The sequence below is a fragment of the Oryzias latipes genome, chromosome 4, assembly GCF_053564925.1.
Source record: "Oryzias latipes strain Hd-rR chromosome 4, Olatipes_Hd-rR_3.1".
Lineage (NCBI taxonomy): Eukaryota > Metazoa > Chordata > Actinopteri > Beloniformes > Adrianichthyidae > Oryzias > Oryzias latipes.
The window spans coordinates 32,162,363-32,187,510 of record NC_136240.1 but is presented as its reverse complement, the minus strand read 5'-3'; the positions used below and the strand labels follow the sequence as shown (position 1 = coordinate 32,187,510).

At 42.2% G+C, this 25,148-nt stretch overlaps 1 protein-coding gene across 1 annotated transcript in view; it reads right to left on the bottom strand.

The window, feature by feature from the left end:
* prdm5 (PR domain containing 5) overlaps positions 1-25,148 on the bottom strand; it is a 61,196-nt gene that overhangs the window by 10,313 nt on the left and 25,735 nt on the right. The window contains exons 12-13 of the mRNA XM_004068394.5: positions 22,996-23,156; positions 11,774-11,867 (exon numbers count right to left, since the gene is read on the bottom strand). Of these exons, the coding sequence (XP_004068442.1) occupies positions 11,774-11,867; positions 22,996-23,156 (255 nt within the window). The remainder of the gene's footprint in view (positions 1-11,773; positions 11,868-22,995; positions 23,157-25,148) is intronic.

Below are 25,148 nucleotides of genomic sequence, written 5' to 3'. Positions count from 1 at the left end.
TCACTCCAAGTTAGCTTTGTACTTTAAGATGAATTGTTTCTAGTAAAAACTTGTATAAAAGTGTTTCTTAAGCCTCGCAGGGCATCATTTGCACTCTGCAGCATCTCCATAGTGTTAAGTGCCTCTGGTTTAGACTGATGTCTTTTTTTTAGAGAGAGTATAATCATTATTTATGACACGATTAAACATGGCAGAATCTGCAATGACTCACAAGACCCTGATCCAGAGTTTATGAAAAGAAAGCTGAGCTTTGCCAACGAAGGAAGAGATGAAATAGAGACGCAAAATGTCACTCAGCTGTTTTCAAATTTGCCACAGTCAGGTAGATTTCAGTCTGACCAGGTAGGAAAAAAAGTCTAAAGGCCAAAAAAGAACTTTGCAGTGTCTACTTCAGCTGAAATGTGAGAGCGCTTTTCTCCGCACTTATGCTCTACTGTCAGAAAAAGACGACCTTGTGTGCTGCTCTTCCCTTTCAATGTTTCCTGCAGGAAACAATGAAGAGCACAGCAGCAGATCGGTGAGAACGTCCACACAGCAGGCTGGCATCACAGGATCAGCTGAGTGACAGCTGCTTTATTAGGAAGTTTGGCGTTCTCACTGCACTTGTTTTGCCTCCGTTACAGCCTCGCACAGCAGCACTGAGGCTAAACAGTGGAAAGAGGCCCTCAGCTCTCATCTGTTTGCCTAGCTGTTGGACAGGACAAGTTAAAAAAAAAAAAAAAAAAAAAAAAAAAAAAAAAAAAAAAACAGTGGAAAGTAACGTTACGCATTGCTCTAAATGGCAGAAAAACACACAAGGTTGAAAACAGTAGATGCGGCAAGCAATTGTGACAAAGAGCTACAAGCTTAACCCTTTATCACTGAAGCTGTAGTTCTAGTGTTGATGTTCTCTGAAGTACCGAAACTCTTTATCGTGTGTTGGGATTGTAAGGGGCTGTAAGCTACTAGTAGAGAACTCCTGCAGTTCTGCAGACACTATGTCCTACATTTTTCCAGCTTTGTGCCATTATGTAACACTTTAGTACCAAGTTTACCGATAACACAATCATTTACAGTAATTGCATACAGGGTCGACGAGTTACGGTAGTTTGAAGACAGTGCGTTATTTCCTATGAACGGGGAAAGAACAGAAGATGGGTAGTCACACATTAGCAGAGATTTGACAGTGTCTGCATAAAAATGTGCAAATGAAAACACAAAGTGTGAAAAGACTGACTGGAAGCCAAACACACCAGCACCAACATGGAACTCTTTACCTGTTGTAAAGAAAAATTGTATCTTGTTTATACCCTCAGGTTTTTCTTGCGAAATCCTACTTCTAGGTGACAAAACCAGAAATCTTTCATGTGATAATCTCCACCCGAATGTGGAGTAATGATGAACAGGTAAGCAAGATACTTTATTGATCGGGGAGATGTGCTCCTTTACGTACTATGGCTAATTAGCTCTGTTTCGATGGGATTAAAAATGCAAAGATGCTCATTAACTGAGAAAATGCATTCTGGGAATACACCGGGGGAGTGATATTATCTCACAGTTGTGATAAACAATCATTTCTCATCTGTTTCTTGTATCAATTAAAAGAGCCAAAGGCTCAATCAAAGTCAACAATTAATGTTTATTTGATATTTTCTTTTTAGTCAAAGGTTACTTTGGCCGTTGCTCTAAAATATTTGCATTTGCATGAAGTGTGGCTTATGTCTGTCAAAAAAAAAGCGACAGCAGCCAATGTACGGAGGGCCCGTAAATCTTCAAATCCAAGCCCAAACAACCCCCCCCCCCCAGCACAAGAGGCCTCAGATGAGCCTGGAGGAGACTCAGGAGTCATAAAATGTGTGTGTGGAAAAGGTTATATATGTGGCCTGAACACACAGAATGCATCTATGAGCCTAACTCACCACTGTGTTCCAACACCCCCAAGTAGTTTGACAAATATCAGCCCCTTGGGGGGATTTTGTTGACAAATCAGAAAATTTAAATCCCAGATGTGTTTTGAGAAACACGAGAGCAAACCTGTGTCTTATGTAACACGTGTGGTATCGGGTTGGGACTCCGGCCTTGAGGAGTCCTGGGGAAGGCATTAGTGTGCTAACAGCAGCGAGGCGCTACGCTGGGGAGGATTTGGCTCTCATGGAGCTGGGTACCGTCACCCAATGCAGAGCGTGGACAACCACACCCTGTAACACAGAGGATCACAACCCACCAATTCACCCACTTAACCTTCTAGAGTTCAGAAACACATGGGTCTCATCTGGAAAACGCAGGAAAAAGGATGGCATTCAAGGTTTTCCAAGCCACAAAAATTAAGACTTTTCCTCCCACTTGGAGTAAAAGGACTCGTGAAACAGGAAATAAACAAATGTTGGTTTGGAAAATTAAAAGGCAACATTCCTCCGAGATGGGTTTCGGTGTGACATGTCGAGTGTCTGCTCTGCTGAGTGTCACAGTAACCAGAAACCCCCACTTATACTCTAGATTGAGCCAGATTGTTTGGGGATTACGAGGAATGGCTGCGGCACTGAGTCGGGGCTTTATGTGTGTGGAGATGGTAACTGATTTAGCATGTGCTGAAACAGTACACCGTCTTTTTGACCCTGGGCGTCTCCCCCACCCCCTGCTGCGGCCCTCACACTCCTAGACTGCTAATCGATCCGTTTGGCACCCCTTGTGTGTTGTATTTGTGTGCGCATACGGCCATGTGTCTGGTTAGCAGATGGCTGGCTTCGCCGCTCTGCCTGCCGCCCAGCGTTCGTGTTACGGAGAGCTCTTTGTAGCTTCGGGGGCTCCGGCCTGAAAAACATTAGCGCTGTCCGTCAGAAATTAATTCCCGGCTTCCTCCAGACACCGTCTTTTTCTCCACCCTGTGCTGCATGCCAACAGGGGCCACGCAAGTAATGTGATATGGGTGTGCTGAAGATGATAAGGAACCACCGTTGACGAGCTCAAGGAACGCCCAAAAAGTTTTACACTTGACCTGTCCATTCCTTCCTTCCGTTCCTTCCACAAGGAACTGATTTAGAGCTGCCATCAGGTCAATGACCAAGCTCCGCCACACAAACCACAGACACCAACTGATCCTCCATCCAGCATCTCTGCCCCCAAAATGTCAGAACTTGTCACGGCTGCATCGTTTCCTTCAAAGAAAAGAGCAACAAGCCAGTACAAGGTGATTTTGCTTTACAAGATTGTAACCATGACCGCAGTCAAGACAAACAAAGTCATGTGTACATAAATAGGTTCAGTGATTCCAGAGTTCTGCCAGAAGTCAGTTTGAGGTCAGCTACTCAGCAAAGTCCAACTTTTATCTCATATGGAACAAATGACGGCGATGAGTGCTGTACCTGCCGGTCAAAGAGAACAAAAATTATGCCTTTTTTTTTTATTGCATCCTTTGTTGTCTTACTGGAAAAACAAACATGTAGATGAAGGACAAAGCTTTCTTCACTTGTGCTGCAGAACAAAATCGCCCACAAAAATCCAACATAAAGCAGGCAGCAGGAAAGGCACTCAGAATAGTAGCTTTCCTGCAGAGCTACTCCAGTAATTATACAAAAATGTCAAAAAACTCACATGGCAATAATTTCCTCATGTTAAAGAGCTACATGTAGAGCACTACAGCAGCTCAAACCTCTGCCTTCATTGTGCTCATATCGCAGTAAATGTCAGGGAACCAATGTCACCCATCTGAGGAAATCCAGACAGTCTGTATAAACTTGTACGCATAACAGAATTCTGGTTAGATAATAATTATCACCGGCTGGCCAGCACGAGTGAGAATGCCTTTTAGCTTTTCTGCTTTGGTTTAAACTGATTTGGTTTAGCTTCTCATGCAGCAAACGAAAGACAAACAAATGTAAATGAGTCCATGGACTCAAGAACACTTCCAGAAATCCCATTTCAGGACCACAGATCCCCATGCATCCAAATGCAGCTTAAAATTTCATCATGCAAAGAAGAAGCTGCATGTGAACAGGATCCAAAATTGCTGCCGTCTTCTCTGAGCCAAAGCTCATTTAAAAGGGATTGGCTCAAAGTTAAAAACGGCCTTGTGGTCGCATGAAAATCGACGGTTCTTTTTTCCAACCACGGATGCCATGTGCTCAGAACCAAAGAGGAGAGAAACCGTTGGACTTGCTATGGGTGTTCAGTATAAACACCTGCATGACAGTGTGGGCGTTACATTAGTACCTATGGAATCCGCATTTTGCACATCTGGAAGTGAAACATAAATGCTAAAAGGCATGGGAAGGTTTTAAAGCTGCATATGTTCCTATTCATGTTTTTCACGAGGGGCCATACACATTTCAGAAAGACTATGCTAAGCTGCACACTGTATATATTACAAAAGCATGAATCTGGCTCCTAAACTCTTCTGCATGACGTCCAGACCCCGGTCACAAACATAAAAAGTATGAAAAAGAGACAGTGCTGTTGAGCAGCAACTCCCGTGACAGATGAGAGGACAGAAAGCTGCAGCCCTGAACTCCACCAGCTGATCCCCTCGGGCTGGTCTCCTAAAGGTCAGGACAACTTGAAGTAAGTCAAACCAAAATTGAAAGAAAATTTGAAAAATCAAAGTCAATTCTTTTTGGAAACACCAAACTGCTTCTCATTTCACACGCACACCTTTTAAGACTTTTAAGACTATGAAACGGAATCCCAATTCAGTTAACCGCTGAAACAGGTGGGCATAAAACAACAATTAAAGTATTTTTTTAATTAAATATGAGCTTTAATGGTTGATGGACTACACATAAAGCTTTTCTACCTAAACTGGTGCTCAAAGGACTTTTTCTAATCTCCCCACCTGCTCACACCAATACTCACATACCTGTAGGGACCCATTTAAGGGTTCACTGTCTTTGACTTGTGACTGTGGGAGCCAGGAACCAACCACCAACTCTTCGCTTGATTGACTGCTCAAACTTTGGCTGCTCTGTGTTTGAGCGATTCACACTGTACGGAATCCAACCTTAGTAAAAACAGACATCTTTCACTTGAACAAATCTGCTGCCTGCACATAGCAGCAGCCAACTCATACTGTCATATTTTCTTCTTTGCAGGGGGGGGCATGGGATTTTTATTCTTTTTAAACAAACACAACGCCTTTGCTTTAGCCCTAAATAAACAACTGTATCATATTTGTCACACGGATTTCTGAGACCCCTATCTCATTAGCTTGATCTAAACTTTCCTTGAAAACCTATTGCATACAATAGGTGTCCATGTTTTCTCCCCTGTAGTTCATCATCACTCCACTAGGGGCAGTAGACAGACTTTTCCTCCTCATTTCAAAATGACTGCGTCCATGAAATCTCAAAAACACTTTTGGTGGGGGACAAAAAGGCTAAAATAAAATCAGTGATAATAACTAAACTATTCTCATTCATTTTTAAATGACTCCCTTCTGTATTGAATTGATGCTAATTGCTGATAATTAATTATTACATTATTTCACAATGCTGTGTATCAAATTTGAGACAGTAGGTAAATAGTTTTCTTTTTTTCCCCTGAATACTCATTTAATATTTTTGCTCCTTAAACTAATATTGTTGTGAGCAAAAAAACAAAAAACTTACCAAATCACAAAATGTTTTATAATTGATACTTTCTATATTTAAAAAATAATACTATTTTGCAAGGTTTTTTTTGGACTTCATCAGAGGGTTTATAAAACATCTTATTTCTTTTTATTCTATTTTTTTATTTCTGTCAAATTTTTGATGTAGTGGACTTTATATGGTTAAAGTTAATCACTGATAATCAGTTCAGCTGACAGTTCTGCCCACAGTGTTCTCCACATTAAGCATCTAGGCCCTGGCAGCACCACGCCCCCGGGTCACATGCCTTAATGTCTGATTTTTGTTTCCAGTCTGTCACAGTTTCTGTTCAAAAAGCTTCACATTTCCTCTCATTTCACACTGAAACCAAACCAAGAACAATTTGAGACGGAGTTGAGATGAGTCTGAGACGGTTAAGTATCCGACTATTTTATGAAAAGTGTTATTCTCTAAAGGATTTTTGTCAATTTCAAAATCATGTGAGGTGTCACAACATGCATAAAGAAATAGAGAAACCCAGCAAATCCTGTGGCAGCTGTTGCCCTCAAAATGTTAACTTTCATGTTCTGTTCATTTGATTTTTCCATATCTTCCAAGCTTAAATCTGGATCAGTTTTCCTGATGATGTTAGTTAGTTACTCTGACTATGTTCAACTCCAAAAACAAAAAATTATATCGGTATGTGAGAGGTAAAAGTCTGTCATCAGAACTCTGTGACTTTATATGTAATTGTTGTCACCTTACTTGCAATTTACCTTGTTTTCTCTAAAGTACTTTGAATAACTTGGTTAATGTATTGTGTTATAGAAGTAAGCCTGACATTGGATATTTTACATGATTATATTGTCTTTGAACTATTCTTTGAACTTGCATGGATGTGCATTCTTCCAAATTTCAGCCAGGGTGCATTTGCATGAGAGATATTGAATTCCATTATGTTTATTTACTTATACGATAAATTAAAAAAAAGACTAGAAATTTGTCAGAAATTTTAAAGAGACAATGCTGCACATCAAGAAATTTTATTTAAATTGAACACAGCTGGTTGGGAATCTGGATAACCCAGAATGTCTACTATTTTTTTTTCACAGTTATGTTTTTTCAGGAGTTTTTACACTTCACAACAGTAAAGACCTGCTGGCATCACTGCTGGTGGAAAAAAAGCACCACGAGGCTTAATGTTTCCAAGCATCGGAATGGCAGTGTGGTGTAACAGCACGTGGGGAAACCCAACTCAATGCTGCCAACCTGCCATGTCCCATGATGTCAGTATGATGTCACTGGATTCTGTCAAAATTTCCTTTGACGAGAATCCTGTCATGCCCCTATGATGGTTAATCACAGGGTGGCACACAAAGTGGGAAAATCTGCTTTCACTGTACTGCGACGTGAAGACAGAGGTACCTTCTCCATCATGCAGCCCAAAAAGAATCATCTAGAAAATGTTAAAAACATCCATCATGACTGCTGAGTTTCATCACATCCTTGTCCAGCTTCTTGAAAGCTCCCCTTTTTATGTGTTGTCTGTGATCTCTTAAAAGCTGTTTTATGACTAAACCTTAACCAGCACGGTGGCACTGAAGTAAGTTTCTCAACATGATGATCTAACCCAGAGAAACCCAAGCCACATAAAACCCAAACAGACACGACATGCATGTCCTCACGCTCCACACCGCCTTGTTGAGTTTCTCTCAAATGTGATCTCTTTCACGCTTTGTCTTCATTACCTGCCGACTTGCTCATAAAGATCTCTAGTTTTTGAGGTAAAATGACCCGAAGAAAGGGAATCTCCAGGGAATCTTTACAAAGTCTTCTCTTTTTAGCAGGTAAATAATCAAAGCTGACTTGTTCCTGTGAAGCAGGAAGACAAACAAGATCAAGCTTTCCTGAGAAGCTGCAGCCTTAAAGAGCTTTGTCTCGGTTGGTGGCCTTCTTTGGGGATCTTTTCATTTTATTTATTTAAAAGTAAAATTTTAACAACTTCTAACATTTAAAGGATTATCTATATGCATAAAGATGACTTCTGTAGTCTTGGAAGCATTTGTGATATAACAGATAAGGTAAAGCTTCAAGCTTTCTTGACATCATTCCAGCTTCTCTGCTCCTACCAGCTTTTACCTCAATTGGTTTCTGTACATAAAGAGCATAAATCTGTTCCTTCCATCTGACGTGCAGCTTTCATAGTAATTGTTGATCCATCACTCACAAACCAAGTTTACATCCCTTCATTCGAAGATGTTGAAAAATAGTTGTGAAAGGTGTAAGGAAAGTCAAAAGACACGTCTAGTGTTTTAGTGATGCTGCTAGAGTCAGGAGTGCGGCTGCCTATCTCTGGTCCTGGAGATCCACCATCTTGTTTGTCCTCGTCCTGGTTATCCTGGATCAGGTGATTCCAGGATCTGATAGGCAAAACACATCTGATCTGGGTAATCAACAGGACAGATCATTTTGGCCTGTGTAAAAACCTGTCTAAACTTGGTCACACTCACAAAAATGTGTTGTATATTTGAGTTACTAGATGTACGCAGTGAGGATGAAAAAAAGATAATGCACACAGTCCATTTAGCTTATTTGACTTACAAAACATACCATGTGAAGGTGCAAAAAATTGGGAGGAGTGGAACAATATAGCATCTATACTGCGATTTATCAAACATGAATCGGTTTGAATCCTTAGTTAGCACATCATAAGGCAAATGGAAACTGGCCTAATTTGATGCACCAATGGTTGCAGTTGTTCTTTTGAGGCGATTCTCTGATTTTCTACAACTATCTTTATTTCCACTGGGTTGCATATGGAATCTATCCGTCTAAACTCCTCAATGCAAAATGCACAGCACTGAATCCTCATTTACTGTAAATCCTGCTGTTTGCGCTTGTTTTCAGGTGTGCAGTCATCCTTAAATCAACTTCTGCAAATCCCAAACAAACAACAAGCACAGACATCAATGCACCTTTGATAAGGGATCATGGTAAATCAGAGACATAAGCTGTCTCTCAGACACTCAATGACAGTCTGTCTTAAAACCATTCCCAGTGGTCTTTTAACTATGATTATGCAGTTTTTGCCAAAATCAATAAACCTGTATCATTTTTTTTAGCGACATAGTTTCTGCAGAGAGGCAGTTTATCAGAAATTTGTCTCTAACTTGTGGACAGGAACGCTGCTACAGAGCCACCCTGTACCATTCCCATTGCTGAGAGCTCTCTGTTTACAGTCTCTCCCACTAGCTTACAGCCCGTCACACACACGAGCCAACATCGGTGCAACAAAAATGGCGAGCAGCATTGGAGCTATCAAGCTGTACAGTTTAGATCCAGATTCTAGCTCAGGCGAGGAAAACAAAGACGTTCATGGATCTGTTTGTCTGCAAACAGATGCATCAGAATGGAGCAGAGCAGGGAGCTTGTGGACTGCCCAGTTTTTTTTTCTATGAAACAAATACAATCATTTTTAAAACACCATGCTCTCGTCTGCTCCAGATTCACAAAAATGTGAATAAAGAAATACTCAGAAATGCAATTTTAGAGGTTAATCTATGTTCTCCATCAACAGAAAAATGCCACAAGAACTTGTTAAAAATACTATAAATTAGACTTTTCATCAGAGAAAAGTCTTTCAAAAAAAAAAAAACTTTCGCATCTGTATCACTTCATGAGGGTTGTTGTGTAGTTTATACATCTTCAGAGCCTCAATGGTTTAACTTTTGAAGAGCAGCAACACATGTTTTAAATCTAGGAAAAAAATCAACAGAAAGAAGGAATGCATATTTTTTACAAATACACATTAATGCAAACATAATAAATTTTACTTATGTTCTGATAAAACAACATTTCCGGTTTATTTTCCTCAGCAAATGACTCCCATGTTTCATCTGGGCCTATTATTCCACACACACACACACACACACACACACACACACACAAAACAACAAATAAACAACATAAGAAAAAAACTCTGTAGAACGAGAGGACAGATTTACAGCCAGCCAGGGTCAGAGGTCATCTGGCTGGATGCTTTCTTGTAGCATCCAGCCAGAGTTTGCGCCTTTCTTTCTTTAAGGTGTCTCTTCGGCTCCCACCCCTCCCCCAGCATTCCTCTCTTTTGTTTATTCCATATAAATACAATCCAACTGGCCCACAGACCACACTGCTATACATTCTCCTCTCTGTTGGTTTGTCCTTCACACATACGCATGTACACAAACACAACGTGCACGGACACAAAGGGAGTTGTTGATAGAGCGTGGTGGTGGGCTTGTTAACCGAACGCCATCAACACACACATGACAGAGTATTCTTACAAGCAGCTGCAGATGAAAACATTTTTGTTGTTGTTGTTATTGTTGTTGTGAGCAGAGATGGAGCCGTAATGAGGCTGACTGACGTCTTTAAGCGGTATTTACAACAGATGACACGGAGAAAGGCGGACAGCAGGTGAGCCTGTAGCCTCACATCGTAGAGGCGCTGAACACAGAAAACGTGCAAAAGTGGAGATGATGTTTCAGGGAAATAAAAAAGGCAAAGGGACACAAAGCCAAAAGGGAAAGAGGGAGTGAAGCCAGGAGAGAGTCTGTGCCAAAGGTCTGCACCCGTCTGTTGGTAAGGAAACACGCAGGAATGTGTAGCTTTCCACTTTAGAACGCTTTAATGAGCATCTAAAGCTCCCTCTCTGTGTTGGTGCGAGGGCTGGTGCACGCAGTGTGAAGGCACGTTGGACTCCTCCTATCACTCTCAAATGCTCCATATACATGAGGGCCTTTTCACACCAGGCAATTCCAACCAAACCGTGCTGGACCACAGCTGTTCTAGTCGGACTTATCCCAGGTCAGCACTTCCATAATGATCCGGAGCCCTCTCCAAAACATAAAGGAAGTCTTACGGAAATAAAAGGGTTTTTCACATTTTCCATTTTTGGTTGTTTGTAGAGCAGGATCTTATCTACAATTAGGATTCACACTAAGCTGTTGGGATTGGTTAACACTCAAAATGCAATATATAATGGCTGGAGAACTGCACTCCATTGCATTTACTGATCACATCTGGTGTGAAGTGTGCCAGACTTCACTGAAGTGTGCTCTTGACCGCCTCTGCAAGCTGGCCAACATGACCAAACACAGCACTTAGGCCTGAAATGTACGTTGGAATGAATGGATGGTCAGATGTCAGTGGGCCCGTTTATGCTTTTCTTATATAGTTCAAGTATGTGAAGGTGGAGAGGTGCACTGTAGTGCTCTGGATAAGGGGCGTCAATTACAATGGATGTCAAGTAAGAGTTGGGGACGTACGAGGAGACGCGCATGTGGATGCGGGAATCTGGGTTCATCCGGTCCCGGAGGAGCGTTGGAAAATGGATAGAAAATGGAGGGATGGGTAATATACGTTTCCAAAAACAGATCAATAGACTGCCAAACACCTTGACTGAGATTTTCAAATGAGCCTCACAGTTAGTACCTGGTGAAAAATTGAAAATAAAAGACAGAAGTTTTGAGCTTTGGATAAGAAATCCAACCATCGTCAGAACCCGCTGGATCCTTTTCAGGGTCACAGGGTTGCTGGAGCCAACCCAGCTATTGCTAGGAGAAGGGAGGGTACACCGTGCACAGGTTGCCAGTTTACTGCATGACACACACACTCACACACGGGACAATTTAGAGACACCAACCAACCTATCAAGCATGTTTTTGGACTATGTGAGGAAATCGGGGTGCCCAGAGAAAGCTCACCCAGGCACAAGTGGAACATGCAAACTCCACACAGAAAGGTCCCAAATGAGATTCAAACAGAGGCCTTCTCACTGTTAGGTGAGAGTGTTAACCGCTGCACCACTGAGCAGCCCTTGCTTAATAAATTCTACCCACACTTTTCTCAAAAAAGGAGTAGACTGAACTGGACATTTCAGACTTTTGAGGTTGGACCAATAAAGAACCTATAAACTCTGACTGCATCCGGCAATGAGAGCTGCTGTGTTGATGATGACATGCAGAAACAAATTGAGCATTGTGGTTCCAATATCAGTCACTGTTTGGTCACCAATGTCACTGTTAAGAGGAACTAAACATAAGCTGTTATCAACAGTCTACCATTCATATTGCACAAAAAAACTGGAACCAAATTCTAATGAAATCTGTTCTCCTCTCATGCTTCATAGTGCAGTTAAATAAACAAAAATATAATTTTATGAAAACTTTCAGCTGTAGAGGGCTACCGACCTGTATGACTGCGGATGTGGACTCTCAGCGTGCCGTTGCTGGCGAACTTTTGTCCGCAGTATGGACAGATCTTCTCCTTCTCCCCTGTGTGAGTCTAGCAAATAAATGAAACGATTTAAAGACATTCTGTTCATTTGTCATAAGTTAAAAACCTTTTTATGAACGGTGAAGAAAATGTACATGGTCCAAGGCAACGAAAGACTTAACCATCCACAGAAAAGTCAGCCGTCATGCTTCTGACAGTGTCCTTTAAGGATATGTACAGCACATTCCAAAATTTAATTGCATAGTTTTCAAGTCACAAACTATTAGAGCAGGGGTCGGGAACCTAAGGCTCGCGAGCCATATATGGCTCTTTTGATGGTCACATGTGGCTCGCAGACAAATCTTTAATTCAAATTTTTTTTCTTCATTAGACCAGTCCTTCTCGTGCGCGATGCGATGGCAGAGGCGCGCAGTAGTAGCGGTGCTTAGAGAGACAAATCTGCGCCAGCACTAGTATAAGTTTAAAATTGTCTATTAATTCACAGAGTTTGTACCACCCGGAAACCTGTGAATTGCCGTGCCTAAAACTGCGCGCTCCCGTCTCTGAGAAAGAGCGCGCAGTTGCGGGGACGGGATGTGTGAGGGAGAAAGCAGAGGGTGGGGCTGAGGTGTTGTGGGGACAGGCAGCAGGTGAATCGCGCAGGGATTGTAAATAGGTAAAACCCACTGCCTGTCACTCACTGCAGCGTGTGAGTGAGTGTTTGGCTCCAGGTCCGCATGTGATCAGTCTGTCTCACATCTACAAAACATTCATACCAACCTAAGATCACGTTTAAAGTCTCAACGCCTGCATGAAGCAGAAACTCACCACGTAAACCAGACTAGACCATCAGCAAAACTACCACGAGAAATACTCATCATTTATTAGAAACAGCATAACAATGTTATTAAAAAGAATCCACAGACTTATTGTACTTTAAAAAGGTTGAAATTACATCAAATGCACACATTCACTTGTATTTTAGTTTTAAACATATTGTCGCGGACTGAGTTGGATGGCTGTTGGGCCGCGTTAAAAGTTCTGGAGTTCATTGACCGCATCAAGCAGAGAGCTGATTGGCTCTCAGTTCTGTCGCTCAGCCTGTTGTTAGGTAGTTTGGACCAATGGGGTTCAGCTATGGGCCGAATAAGGGAAAGGGGAGGGCTGCAGCGGGAGCAGGGGAATATAAAGTTGGGAGACGCGCTCTCGTCTCGGCGGGAGAGATTCAGGAGTTGCTGAATTAATTGTTCGGCGTTTGTCGCGGTCTGCAGTAACCCGAATAAAGAACCTTAAAAGAGGTTAAGTCTCCGTGCCTCAGTGTGGGAAAGGGACACTACATTATTGTATGGCTCTTTCGAAATTACATTTCAAAATATGTGGCGTTTATGGCTCTCTTGGCCAAAAAGGTTCCCGACCCCTGTATTAGAGTATACATTAAATGTTATTAAACCAACGTCCTAAAAATAACTGTATTTTTATCAAAATAAAAGCCTTTAAAGTCACTTTTCCCATTAATACACATAACAGAATTCCACAACATTTGAAAAATTCTAAAGAACTGAAATGGTCATTTGTAGAATTTGCTGCATCAGGAGGTCATTTTCACTGAAATCAAAAGCTTTTCCAATCTAAAACATCTTTATTGGTCATGTTCTTCTTTACCATAGGACCCCTTATTTTGTAGCAGCTTCACAATTCTTGCATCCATTGAACTTGTGAGTTTTTAGAGAGTTTCTGCTCGTATTTCTTTGCAGGATGTCAGAATAGCATCCCAGAGCTGCTGTTTGGATGGGAACTGCCTCCCACGCTCATAGACATTTTGCTTGAGGATGCTCCAAAGGTTCTCAATAGGGTTGAGGTCAGGGGAGGACGGGGGCCACACCATCAGTTGGTCTCCTTTTATGCCTATAGCAGCCAAGTATGCAGAGGTATTCCTTGCAGCACGAGATGGTGCATTGTCATGAATGAAGATTTTTTTTTTTTACAGAAAGCCCAGTTTTTCCTTTTGTACTATGGAGAAAAGTGGTCAATCAGAAACTCCACCTACTTTTCAGAGGTCATTTTACACCTTCAGGGACCCTAGAGGGGCCGACCAGCTCCCTCCCTATGATTCCGGCCAAAAGCATGACTCCGCCACCCTCTTACTGACGTGGGAGCCTTGTTGGGACAACCATCCACTACTACATCCATCTGGACCATTCAGGGTTGCAACACACTCATTAGTGAACAAGACTGTTCACAAATGAGTTTTCATGTATGTCTGGGCCCACTGCAGTCATTTCTGCTTGTGAGTGTTCTATGGGGGGACCTGAATAGGTTTACATCAAACTGCAAGCCTCTGGAGGATCCTACACCTTAATGTTGGTGAGACTCCAGAGACGCCAGCAGCTTCTAAGATGTGCTTCCTGCTTTTACATTTTGATTTAATCAGCTGCTCTCTTAATTGGATGTATTTGTCTGGCAGAAACCTTCCTCATTCTGCCTTTATCTGCACCAACCCCTGTGTGTGTGTGTGTGTGTGTGTGTGTGTGTGAATCAGCAACAAATTTCTTAATAGTACAATGATCACGCTTAAGTTTTTGTGAAATATCCAAGGCTTTCATACCTTGTCCAAGTCATTTAACTATTTCAGGCTTTTCAGCAACAGAGAAATTCTTTTTCTTCTCCATATAAATATGGAGAAGAAATATGTACAAATATATATAAATATATATAATATTTATATATATTCTATATTATAAATATTTGTATATATAATAAATATATACAATAAATATATATAATAAATATTTACAAATATGATCGGAGTGGCACTTTAATCAAAGCAAAAAAGCCATTATTTATACAAATGATTAGCATGTTTTATGAAAGCCAAAGAGCAACAATGGAGGGATAAAGGAGCCGCATGTGGCTCAAGAGCTTCAGGTTGCAGACCCCTGCTTTTATTCACTCCAGTTCATTCAGAAGCTGCAAAAGGCCCTGGTTTCCAGGAAAAATACAGTTGTTTTTTTTAGAATAAAGCCTTTTTTCTACAGAAAGAAAAATGTTTAAATGTTCAGGCCTGCATTCTTCCTTTTCCAAACTGTATCCTCAAAACAGCCACTCATGCAAACAGTGTCTAAGTTTATTCTTTCTATTCTGTGGTAAAAGAGATCCCAGAATCCACATTCCACCTTGTTTGAGACCATGCAGCTGGCTCAAAATAACAGCATTTCAGCTCCCATGATGCACCACTAACTTGCAGCAGTGTTGGCGAATGAAGACGAACGTGCTGACATCAGCTCTGCTGGATCACAGAGGACAAGCAGGCGGTGGACGTTTGCCAGGAGAAACCCTCTCAGAGGCCGTAAAGCAAGAATGCAAGTTTGCATCCATCCTCCAATGGCGCGTCTCCCTCTTCCTCCTCTCCGTTCACTTCCAAACAAACCAGCGTGGAGATTAGTGGACCCGTGAGGGTGCACATGAAACCCCGCTTCTCCTCACTCTTTTTGCTGAAAAGTACACTGCAACCCCCCCCCCCCCAACCCCCTGCAACCCAGCCTGCTGTAAATTCCCGAGAATAATCGTGAGTATGAGAAGCTCAAACTCAGAGCGACAGTTTCAACAACAGTACAACAATGCAGGAACACCTCCTCTCCGGGCCCCCATCCTCCTCTGCATCGCCCCACTGCGTCCCTCTGACACCTCGGGTGTTACGTTACAAAGCCTCCACTCACATTCTCACAAACGCAAGAAAAAAACACAAATTCAAACTCACTCACACAGTAACACAAACCCCCTTTAGGAACACATCCAACCCAGATGAGTGCTGTGTGTGTGACACAAAAAAACCCTAACCTTACGGGTCAAACAAACCCCCCCCCCAAACTCAGGTACATTTTTACGTCTTTGATTTATGCCTGAAAATTTTTATTTTTACAGTTTGTTCTATTGGAGTCATTTTTTTTTCTCCAAGTCGAGGCTCACTGAGCACATTGTTTGTGGCAACACAGATTTGTGCAGCATTGCTCCAAAGAGATCCAAACTCAGACAATAAAAATTCCCAAAATAAAGACATTTATAAATAATGTGAGTATGTCGAGCCCTGGAAAGCAGATTAGGAATGAAAACCATGTATAAGATTTAGGTATTGAATAAAAACAAATATTTTAAAAATTGAATCCAATAAATCATCATGTCACTGAATCATTGCCATAAATATGATCCTTCACGGTTTAATTGGGCGTTTCCTCAGATGCTCCGTGTCTGATTCCACATGTCTGCACTATTTGTTACGATTATTTGGGAAGGCAAGTTTCTGCAGACAACCAGTTGCACAGTATCAAAGTATACATCAAATCAGATTTCAACAGTATTTTGGCCAAAAGGCGGGTAACTCCAAGCATCCACTCCCAGCCAGGAGTGTCTGTCATCTCCTCGGCAACCTGTCTTTGATCAAGGCCAGATCTCTCAGCAGCCTCCAGACACCGTCAGTGGTGAGACAGTTTAGCATGCCTGTCTTCAGTTGTGAGGCTTTTCTTTTGCTGTGTGCCAAGAACCTGCTTGGTTTAAATCTTGATCCATAACCAAGCCGGACGTTGTCAGATTAAGGCTCATAATCTGCCGGGAGATCTGTTTGGAGCTTGGAAACCCTGTGGAGCTAATGGACTAACTGCCATTTCTAATCAATATAGGAATCTATTTTATGAGCAGGAAGGGTCAAGATGGATGACTCTGGCGGCTATGATAGTTTTGCATGCTAGGGAAGCTAGCTGCATCGCTTTATTGGGGTAAGGAGCAAGACTGTGTGTCAAACACTGGAAAAGTAATGATGGAAAATGTGATTTAAACAGCAATCAAGATAACTGCTACCTAAAAAAGAAGTACCGTAATTTCCGGACTACAAGCCGCTACTTTTTTCCTGCGCTTACAGCCCTGCGGCTTTTTCAGTGACGCGGCTAATTTATGGATTTAATTGGCGGCCGCCGTGTACGTACTTTCGAACTCAGTGAATAGTTTGAACTCTCTATCCAACTCCAAGCACAAGGCATTTCTTTTCAACACACCTCTTGGCAGCCAAACAGCATGGACTTGACTTTAGGTCTTAGACACTTCAGTCATGGTTCAACAAAACGAAACACGCATGCCCGGCCGTATCCCAGAATCCTTTGGGGCCATTAGACCCAACGTGCACGTGATCGCCGCTACAATATGATGAAGCTTTCAAGTTAAAAGCAATCGTTAAAAGCAGCGTAAAAAAGTCCACCGTCACCAACGGGTTTGGAAAAGCCGGTTTGCTGCGTGACGGAGAGAACAGCGCATGGAGTGAATTTACACTCCATTTACGGTTTCTAAGGAAACCGTAAAAGCGGAATTTTGCTTTGAAAAGCTCACAGCCTCCGTGTGAGTTGGAGACATCTTCTCCTCCTGCTGCTCTTATAGAGCTGCGGGGCCGATGGCAGTCTGATGGCTCCCACACGTAACAACGCATCCGCCCCTCATACACAAAACGTACAGTATTAAGTCCGATTGCTTTGCACAGACACGATTTGCTCGGTCCACCGGCGCAATGGGGACGAAGTCCTCCTCCTTGAAGCTGCCCTGGCCAGAGGTGTCGGAGTAGATAGTAAGGGGAGACAAGGAGCGCGCGGGGCGGGAGCGGAGCGCAGAGGCGTCCGCGGAGTGCAGAGGCTTCTGAATTCTGACGCACGCGCCGCACTGAGGCGCGCGTATCGCGCTGAGGCGCGCGCTTTTCAGTCGTCGCTGCTTTATTTTACCGGTGTGTTTTTTAACCAGTCCTGTTACTCCCATAACGCTGCCGCGACACAAGCGGAAGGAGAGCTTTACCCGTTCCCCCCCTCCATGCACTGCTGATACTTGCTCATTCTTAAACACATACAACAGTATGGCGAGCCGGGCGTTGGCCCCGCCTTTAGCCCCTAAGACTCATGGGAAATGTGGAATCGCGGATGTAAATTTCCTCATCATAACTGAGGGATGTAATGTTGATTATATGGTTACTGTTTGTAATTTTATGTATGATACCTAGATTGTCAATAAGTAAAAAAAAAAAAAGAATGAAATAAAAACACCATAACTGAGGAACTTGTGAACAGAATACAGGTCCATGCTGTTTGACAGATGTCGATACACTCAAATGCATGAGCCAGAGGCAAAGCTGGCTACACCCACAACGTACTAATGAACTGCACTCACTCTGGGATGCTGGCCGTGATCTGTCAGGATGACAATATCGCCTAACATATGCGCGGCTTGTACTCTGACGCGGCTTGTGTATGTATAAAAGTAGTTAAACACGTAAAAATGGGTGGGTGCGGCTTGTAATCGGGTGCGCTTTGTAGTCCGGAATTTACGGTAATTGTTTTTTTCTTTTTTTTTTGTTACTTTCAGAAACCAGAGGATTTTCCACACCTGTTTTTATTTTGCCTAGAAAACATAATTGGTGCATCAGTTGCTTTGGAAGTAAAACACTGGAAATGGCATTCTTTCTGTCAGCTGAGCAGACAGATAGGAGCTGAAGGCCTCTTGTGTTGGACATATTTTACTGTTACAACAGGGGGTTGTGGATCTTCAGACGCAAAAGGTGTATATTTGTTACAAAACCCTTATTTATATTGACTATATTTTCATCTGGATGGAAAAAAGAGGAAAGTAAGGAGGGATGTTGGGGGCAGAGGGGCAAGGGCACAGAAGAAAGGGAAAAAGGGGGAGTAGAGAAAATCTGGAGGAGGATTAAAGAAGTGGTGTGTTTGGGGGGGGGGGGGGGGGGGGTAAAATCATTAAGCAACCAGATGCTGCAGGATTGTCATCATTACTGTCACTGGTTCCAGCTGATAGAAAAAACAACAGTAACTCAAATAACCATTGGTTACAATGGAGGTCTGCAGAAGAGCATCTTTTTTGACCTGTCTGTTGCTCCCAAACCACCGCCTGGCCCTGCAGTTGTCCAAGGGAGACATATAAATGAGAGCACTAGGGCACAGTTTGTAGAAATGATAGACCCTGAAAACGGCTCTGGTGCCAATGTTGATGAAATGCTGAATTCTGTTACTTCTGGCATCTTGAATGTTCTGGATGCCATTGCCCCTATTAAGGGTTAAATTGAGAAAACATAGACAGAAAGCTCCCTGGAGGAACGATGATCTAGTCAGGGCACAGAAACAACAGTGCCGCAGAGCTGAGCGAAAGTGGCGCAAGTCAAAACTCCAGGTTCATTATGAAACGTATAAGGGGGAGTTGTACGCTTACAACCAGATCTTATGCAGAACAAGGGAAAGGTACTTCTCTGAAATCATTGGAAGTTGCAGCAGCAACTCTCGTGTCCTGTTCACAACAGTAAACAGATTAACTAACCCTCCAACCCAGCTACCAATAGAACTGGTTTGCACACCTAAATGTAATGAGTTTGCTGTATTTTTTAATGACAAGGTTCAGGGCATTAAAAAAGCCATCAACTCCACAACACATATAACTATCGAACGGCCACCTACTCACTCTAAACTGACTCACTTTGTACCTGTCACTGACCAAACTGTCCAAGAGACCATCACCCGTCTGAGCTCTTCTACATGCTGCCTTGATGTGTTGCCCACTAGATTTCTAAAGTCTGTCCTGAACAGTGTTTTGCCATCAATTACTCAAATAGTTAACATGTCTCTTCAATCTGGAATATTCCCAGAGGCCTTAAAAACTGCAGTCATTAAACCTCTCCTGAAGAAAAGCGGTCTTGATCCCACTGTACTGAACAATTACAGACCTATCTCTAATCTGCCATTTTTAGGAAAAGTCCTTGAAAAAGTTGTCTACCAACAGCTCACTGATTTTCTCTTATTAAACAATTCATTTAAAGTGTTTCAGTCAGGTTTTAGACCCCATCATAGCACAGAAACTGGTCTTATCAAGGTAACCAACGACATCCGCCTGAACACTGATGATGGCAAAGTCACTGTCTTAATCCTGCTAGACCTGAGTGCTGCCTTTGATACTGTTGATCATGGGATCCTTTTGCACAGACTCCAAGACTGGGTTGGCATCTCTGGATCTGCCCTAAGTTGGCTCAAGTCTTATCTGGAAGACAGGAAATATTTTGTTGAAATTGGGAGTTGTGTCTCAGACTACATGGCCTTGACTTGTGGTGTGCCCCAGGGATCGATCCTGGGACCCCTTCTGTTCAACCTCTACATGCTGCCACTAGGGCAGTTAATACGCAGTAATAACATATCTTATCACAACTATGCAGATGATACTCAGATCTATGTGTCACTGACAACAGGTGAATATGGGCCGGTGGATTCACTCAGCCACTGCCTCCAACAGATCAGTGCGTGGATGCAGAACAACTTTCTCCAGCTAAACTCAAACAAGACTGAAGTTATTATTTTTGGCCCACAGAAACAAAGAGAAAGTGTCAGCAGCTACCTTCATTCTCTGTCTCTTAAACCCTCAAATCAAGTCAGAAATCTAGGGGTAATCATGGACTCTGACCTGAACTTTAACAGCCATATCAAGTCAGTAACATCAGCGGCATTTTACCATCTGAAAAACATTGCCAAAATCAAAAACATAGTGTCAAAGCGAGACCTGGAGATACTTATTCATGCATTTGTCTCCAGTAGGTTAGACTACTGTAACGGCCTGCTCACCGGCCTCTCCAAACGAGCCGTAAAACAGCTTCAGTACATCCAGAATGCTGCTGCTCGAGTCCTGACCAGAACCAGGAAGTATGATCACATTAGTCCTGTGCTCAGGTCTCTGCACTGGCTCCCTGTACCTCAAAGAATAGACTTCAAAGCAGCTCTGCTTGTGTACAAGTCTCTCCATGGCCAAGCACCAAAGTACATCTCTGACATGTTGGTGCCATATGAACCATCTCGTACTCTGAGGACCTCAGGGACCGGCCTCCTGTTGATGCCCAGAGTCAGAACTAAACAAGGGGAATCAGCGTTTCAATATTCTGCAGCTAAAATCTGGAACAGCCTCCCTGAAGTCGTAAGACAGGCCTCTTCTGTGTTCATGTTCAAATCTAGGCTTAAAACATTTCTGTTTAGCCGTGTATATGACTGAAAGGTCCTATCTGCACTTTTCTTTCCTTTCCTTCCTTTATTTTTAAATCAATTTTCAATTTTTTTTCTTTTCTTTTAAAGTAAATTTTTCATTATTTCTATGATGTATTGTGATTTTAATGCATTTTTCTGTTTTGTGAAGCACCTTGAATTACTTTGTGTACGAATTGTGCTATACAAATAAACTTGCCTTGCCTTGCCTTGCCCTTGCCTTAAACGCACAACACGTCTAGCCTTGAGGCAGATGCAGTACAGCAGCAGAAGACCACACTGGGAGCCACTACCATCAGCTAAGTACAGGAAACTGAGGCAACAATTCACACAGGATCACCAAAACTGGACAATAGAAAATTGGAAAACGTTGTCTGGTCCGATGAGTCTGGATTTCTGCTGCCAGATTCCGATGCTAGGGTCAGAAAATGGCATCAACAACATGACAGCATGGGCCCCCTTAGTACTAATTGAGCAAGGTTCCATGTCCATCCCTTTCTGACCACAGTGAACCATCTTCTGATGGCTACTTCCAGCTGGATAAGGCATCGTGTCATAAAGCTGGAATCATCTCAAACTGGTTTCTTGAACATGAGAATGAGTTCTCTGGGCTCAAATGGTCACCACAGTCACCAGATCTCAACCCAATAGATCACCTTTGGGATGTGGTGGAACGGGAGATTGGCATCATGGATGTGCAGCCGACAAATCTGCAGCAACTGTTGTTGGCAGGTGAGGGTAAATCCTGCTTTGGTGTTCATGTGACAGAAACAATGTACACCTCATGCATAAAGATGCCACTGGTTCCCACAGCGCCACAGTTTCCAAGTGTTTGGCTTGTTATAGTAGATTAGCTGAGCACGTCGCTCAAAAGACAGAACACTGGAGGAAGCTGAGGTTCACTTGGCCCAAAATCTCCTTTCCTTTGATTATAAGCATTTTTTCTAGACCTCTTCTATTTTGTAGCTTGTTTTGTCAGCTGGTTTTACTTTTTTGCAAAATCTTTTTCACGATAAAATCGTTGTCTAAGTGAGTAATTTTGTGCAATTTCTGAAAAATGTAACTTCTTCTCTTTAGAGGTCCTCAACGCAGATCATCCACCTCCATCTAACTCCCTTTTCTGCATCTTCCTCACTCACACCATCCACCCTCAAGTCCTCCTTCACCACATCAGGCCTCCTTCCTGGTTTCCCCAACCTCATCATTCTTTCACCAACATAATCACTGCTGCTCTCAACGTGTCCAAACTATCTCAGTCTGCTTCCCTGCATTTATCTCCAAAACATCTACCATGATCTGCTCCTCTGATGGATTCATTCCTGATTCTATCCATAATCATTACTTTCAAAGAGAACCTCTACATCTTCATCTCTGCTACCTCCAGCTTAATATCCTGTATAGTTGCTCTCACCAGTCTTCTAGCCCTTTCCTTTCATTCTTGCTGACACACTTTTGTCACACATCTCACCTAAAACTGTTCCAACCTGCTTGCACACACAAGCACAGTTGATTTAAAACACTTTACAGGTTTCACTGACACAAAATGTGTTGTTTATATATAAAATCCTAAAAAGAGCAAATTATCCATTATCCTTTTGATTTATTTGCCTGTTACATGTGTCCTGGTGCTTTTTATGCGAGATTTTTTTTTTTTACCAAAAACATTCATCTATATTTGGTAAAATGTTACCTTTAAACTCATTGTACCTTATAGCAAGTGTAATAAGTGAATATACTTATACTGGATAAATATGTTTAGTCAAATGTATCATTTTTGCAGCATTAGACTCTTGCCTTTCCTTTCTTTTCAGTTCTTTATTTGTACTTTATTCACTCTACTGCTGCAGTCTAGTCCTTTGAAGGGATCCGGTTCAGAAATCTTAGACTTTTAATGCATGATAGCATGTCTTGTAGATTAATGGTACATAAATAAAAGGAGCAGACATTTCCTGCTCTGCTGAAAAGAAAACGCTTTCAAGTTTAACAATGAAGTCGCTCCCAAGCTAACTTTTACCTGAAAGTGGTCAGAAAATCAAGCTGTTGTTCTGCAGGCTTTCATAAGACGTTTTCAGCCACAGATTTGTTTGAACTCAATTTCAAAGCAACCGCAGAAGTGTAATCGCTTGGGTCCGTCTTTCATTCACCTTCTTGTGGCTCTTGAGGACAGACGGAGTGACAAAGGCCTTCTCGCACAGGTCGCACTTGTACTTCTTGTGTCCGTCGTGCACCACCTGGATGTGGACATTGAGCGTGTCTTTTCTCTTGAAGGTGGCGTCGCACTGGTCACACTTGAATGTCCTCTCACCTGCGGAAAGAAGAGCTGTTCAGTTGTGGGAGCCATCTTCTTTTGTGTCTTTGTGCTTGGAAGCACAGTCATCACGCACAGCAAGAGAACACCCAATTTCACAGAGGTGATTGTGTGGGCTGAAAACAGAGTGTTTCATTGCAGCATACAGACCAACACAATGCTCTTTAGAATGGCTTGGCTCTGTTTTGATGTTTTTAACCAAATGTAAAAAGCATGGCCCATTTTATTCCACCTGTCAGACGGCCCGCAGACAGTTTTACTGGGCCACAACCTCAGCTGTTCACAAACCGACGCCTGATGCTTCCTTCACGCCTCTGCACTCTGCCTCCATACAACAGCCTCTATTGTTGTAGAGCCCATGTTTCCATTATATGGAGATCATTCAATTTCCACAGAGCGAGTGCTTGCATGCTTATGCTCGCTTCGCGACTGCCAAGCCTGATGATGGTCAGCTCAAAAAGACAGAACACCAGAGGAAGCTGAGGTTCACTGTGTTTTCAATCAGCCCGAGACGTTCGCCTGATGATAATTAATGTCAGTGACACCCTCCCAGACAGATTCCATTAATACACGGAGCAGGGATGCAGTCTGAGCTTGTGCCACGCGCATCCTCCTGCACAAACACGCACAGTTTTAGCTGTTTGCACGCTCGCAGGGTTAGTCTCGAACTCTCGAGTGGAGGTCAAAACACAGCTGACACAAATGTGCAGTGCCTCATGCAAGAACCACATGTGGGTTACAGCACTGAGTTGCTTCACCTTCTCCCACTTTTGGGAATCAAGTGGTGCAGGTTTGACAAAAAAAGGGCAGTGATTGATGATGGATTTACAGATTAAATCTGTCATCAACAAAAAGGTCTTTGTTACAAAACTTTTCTCAAAGGTTGAAATTATAAAACCGCCTTATTTTATACAAGAAGAAGGATTTTAAATGACTTGTGTGAAAATTTCTGGGGCAGACCTGCTTCAGAATAGCTTCTACATAAAAAGTGACTTTCTTTCTCTTGAAAGAAATAAAAACCCTAAAAAGAATATTGTCAATCTCATGAAATCCCAAACAGAGGCATAAAAAATGAATAGAAACTTGAAGGAGCTGCATTTCCAGAAGAAAATGCAGGGTTGAATGCTATATGAAATGGAATGGAAATGAAACTTAAAGGGTAATAATTGGCAAAAAATAAATAAAGAAAGAAATGATCAAAGTTGACCATAAATAAAGTGAAAACAGCACAATAACAAAAAAAACTATTTTTGTGGAAAATGCCAGCGCTGGGTATCAAACCAGCGAGCTTCGACACCAAGGATTCCCCATGTACTTCAATGGAGGCAAAAATCCTGGAATATCTTGAAAAGTCTAAGGACTTGAAGGACCAAAAGTCATAGCTTGTTGGATCCTCTCCCTCTGGGTCAGCTTGCTTTTCAGCCACTGCAGCTCTAGATGGGAAACTGCATCACTTCTTAGCTGTGGTGGAGCGGTCCCCGCCTGTGAAGCTGCATTTGGCTTGTTATGCAGCTGTTCACAGAGAGGGAGGTTCCAATCATTTGCGTTTCCAACATCTTGTTTTGTGCTCATCCCATTTCTCATTGTCTTTCCCCATCAATTAAGGGGGTGGGAGGTGTGAAAGAACTGGGGGGTTGTTTAGATACGGGGAGGGGGGCCCTATTTTTATTTTTATGTATTTATTTTTGTGCTTGTTTATTTTAATTTCATGCTTGTTTATATATATATATATATATATTTTTGTTTGTTTTAATGTAAAGCACTTTGTGTTGTACTTTTATATGAAAAGTGCTTTATAAATAAAGTTTGATTGATTGATTGACAAAGCTGAAAGAGCTGAACATTTAAATGGTTGAATGGTTAAAATAGCTGAAAAATTGTAGAAGGCGTTAAGCAGGAAAAATGGCAGAAGATTTTATAATAAAGAAACACAGAGACACAGGAAAACTATGGGTTATAACATTCAACCAATAAATAGAAATCGTCATA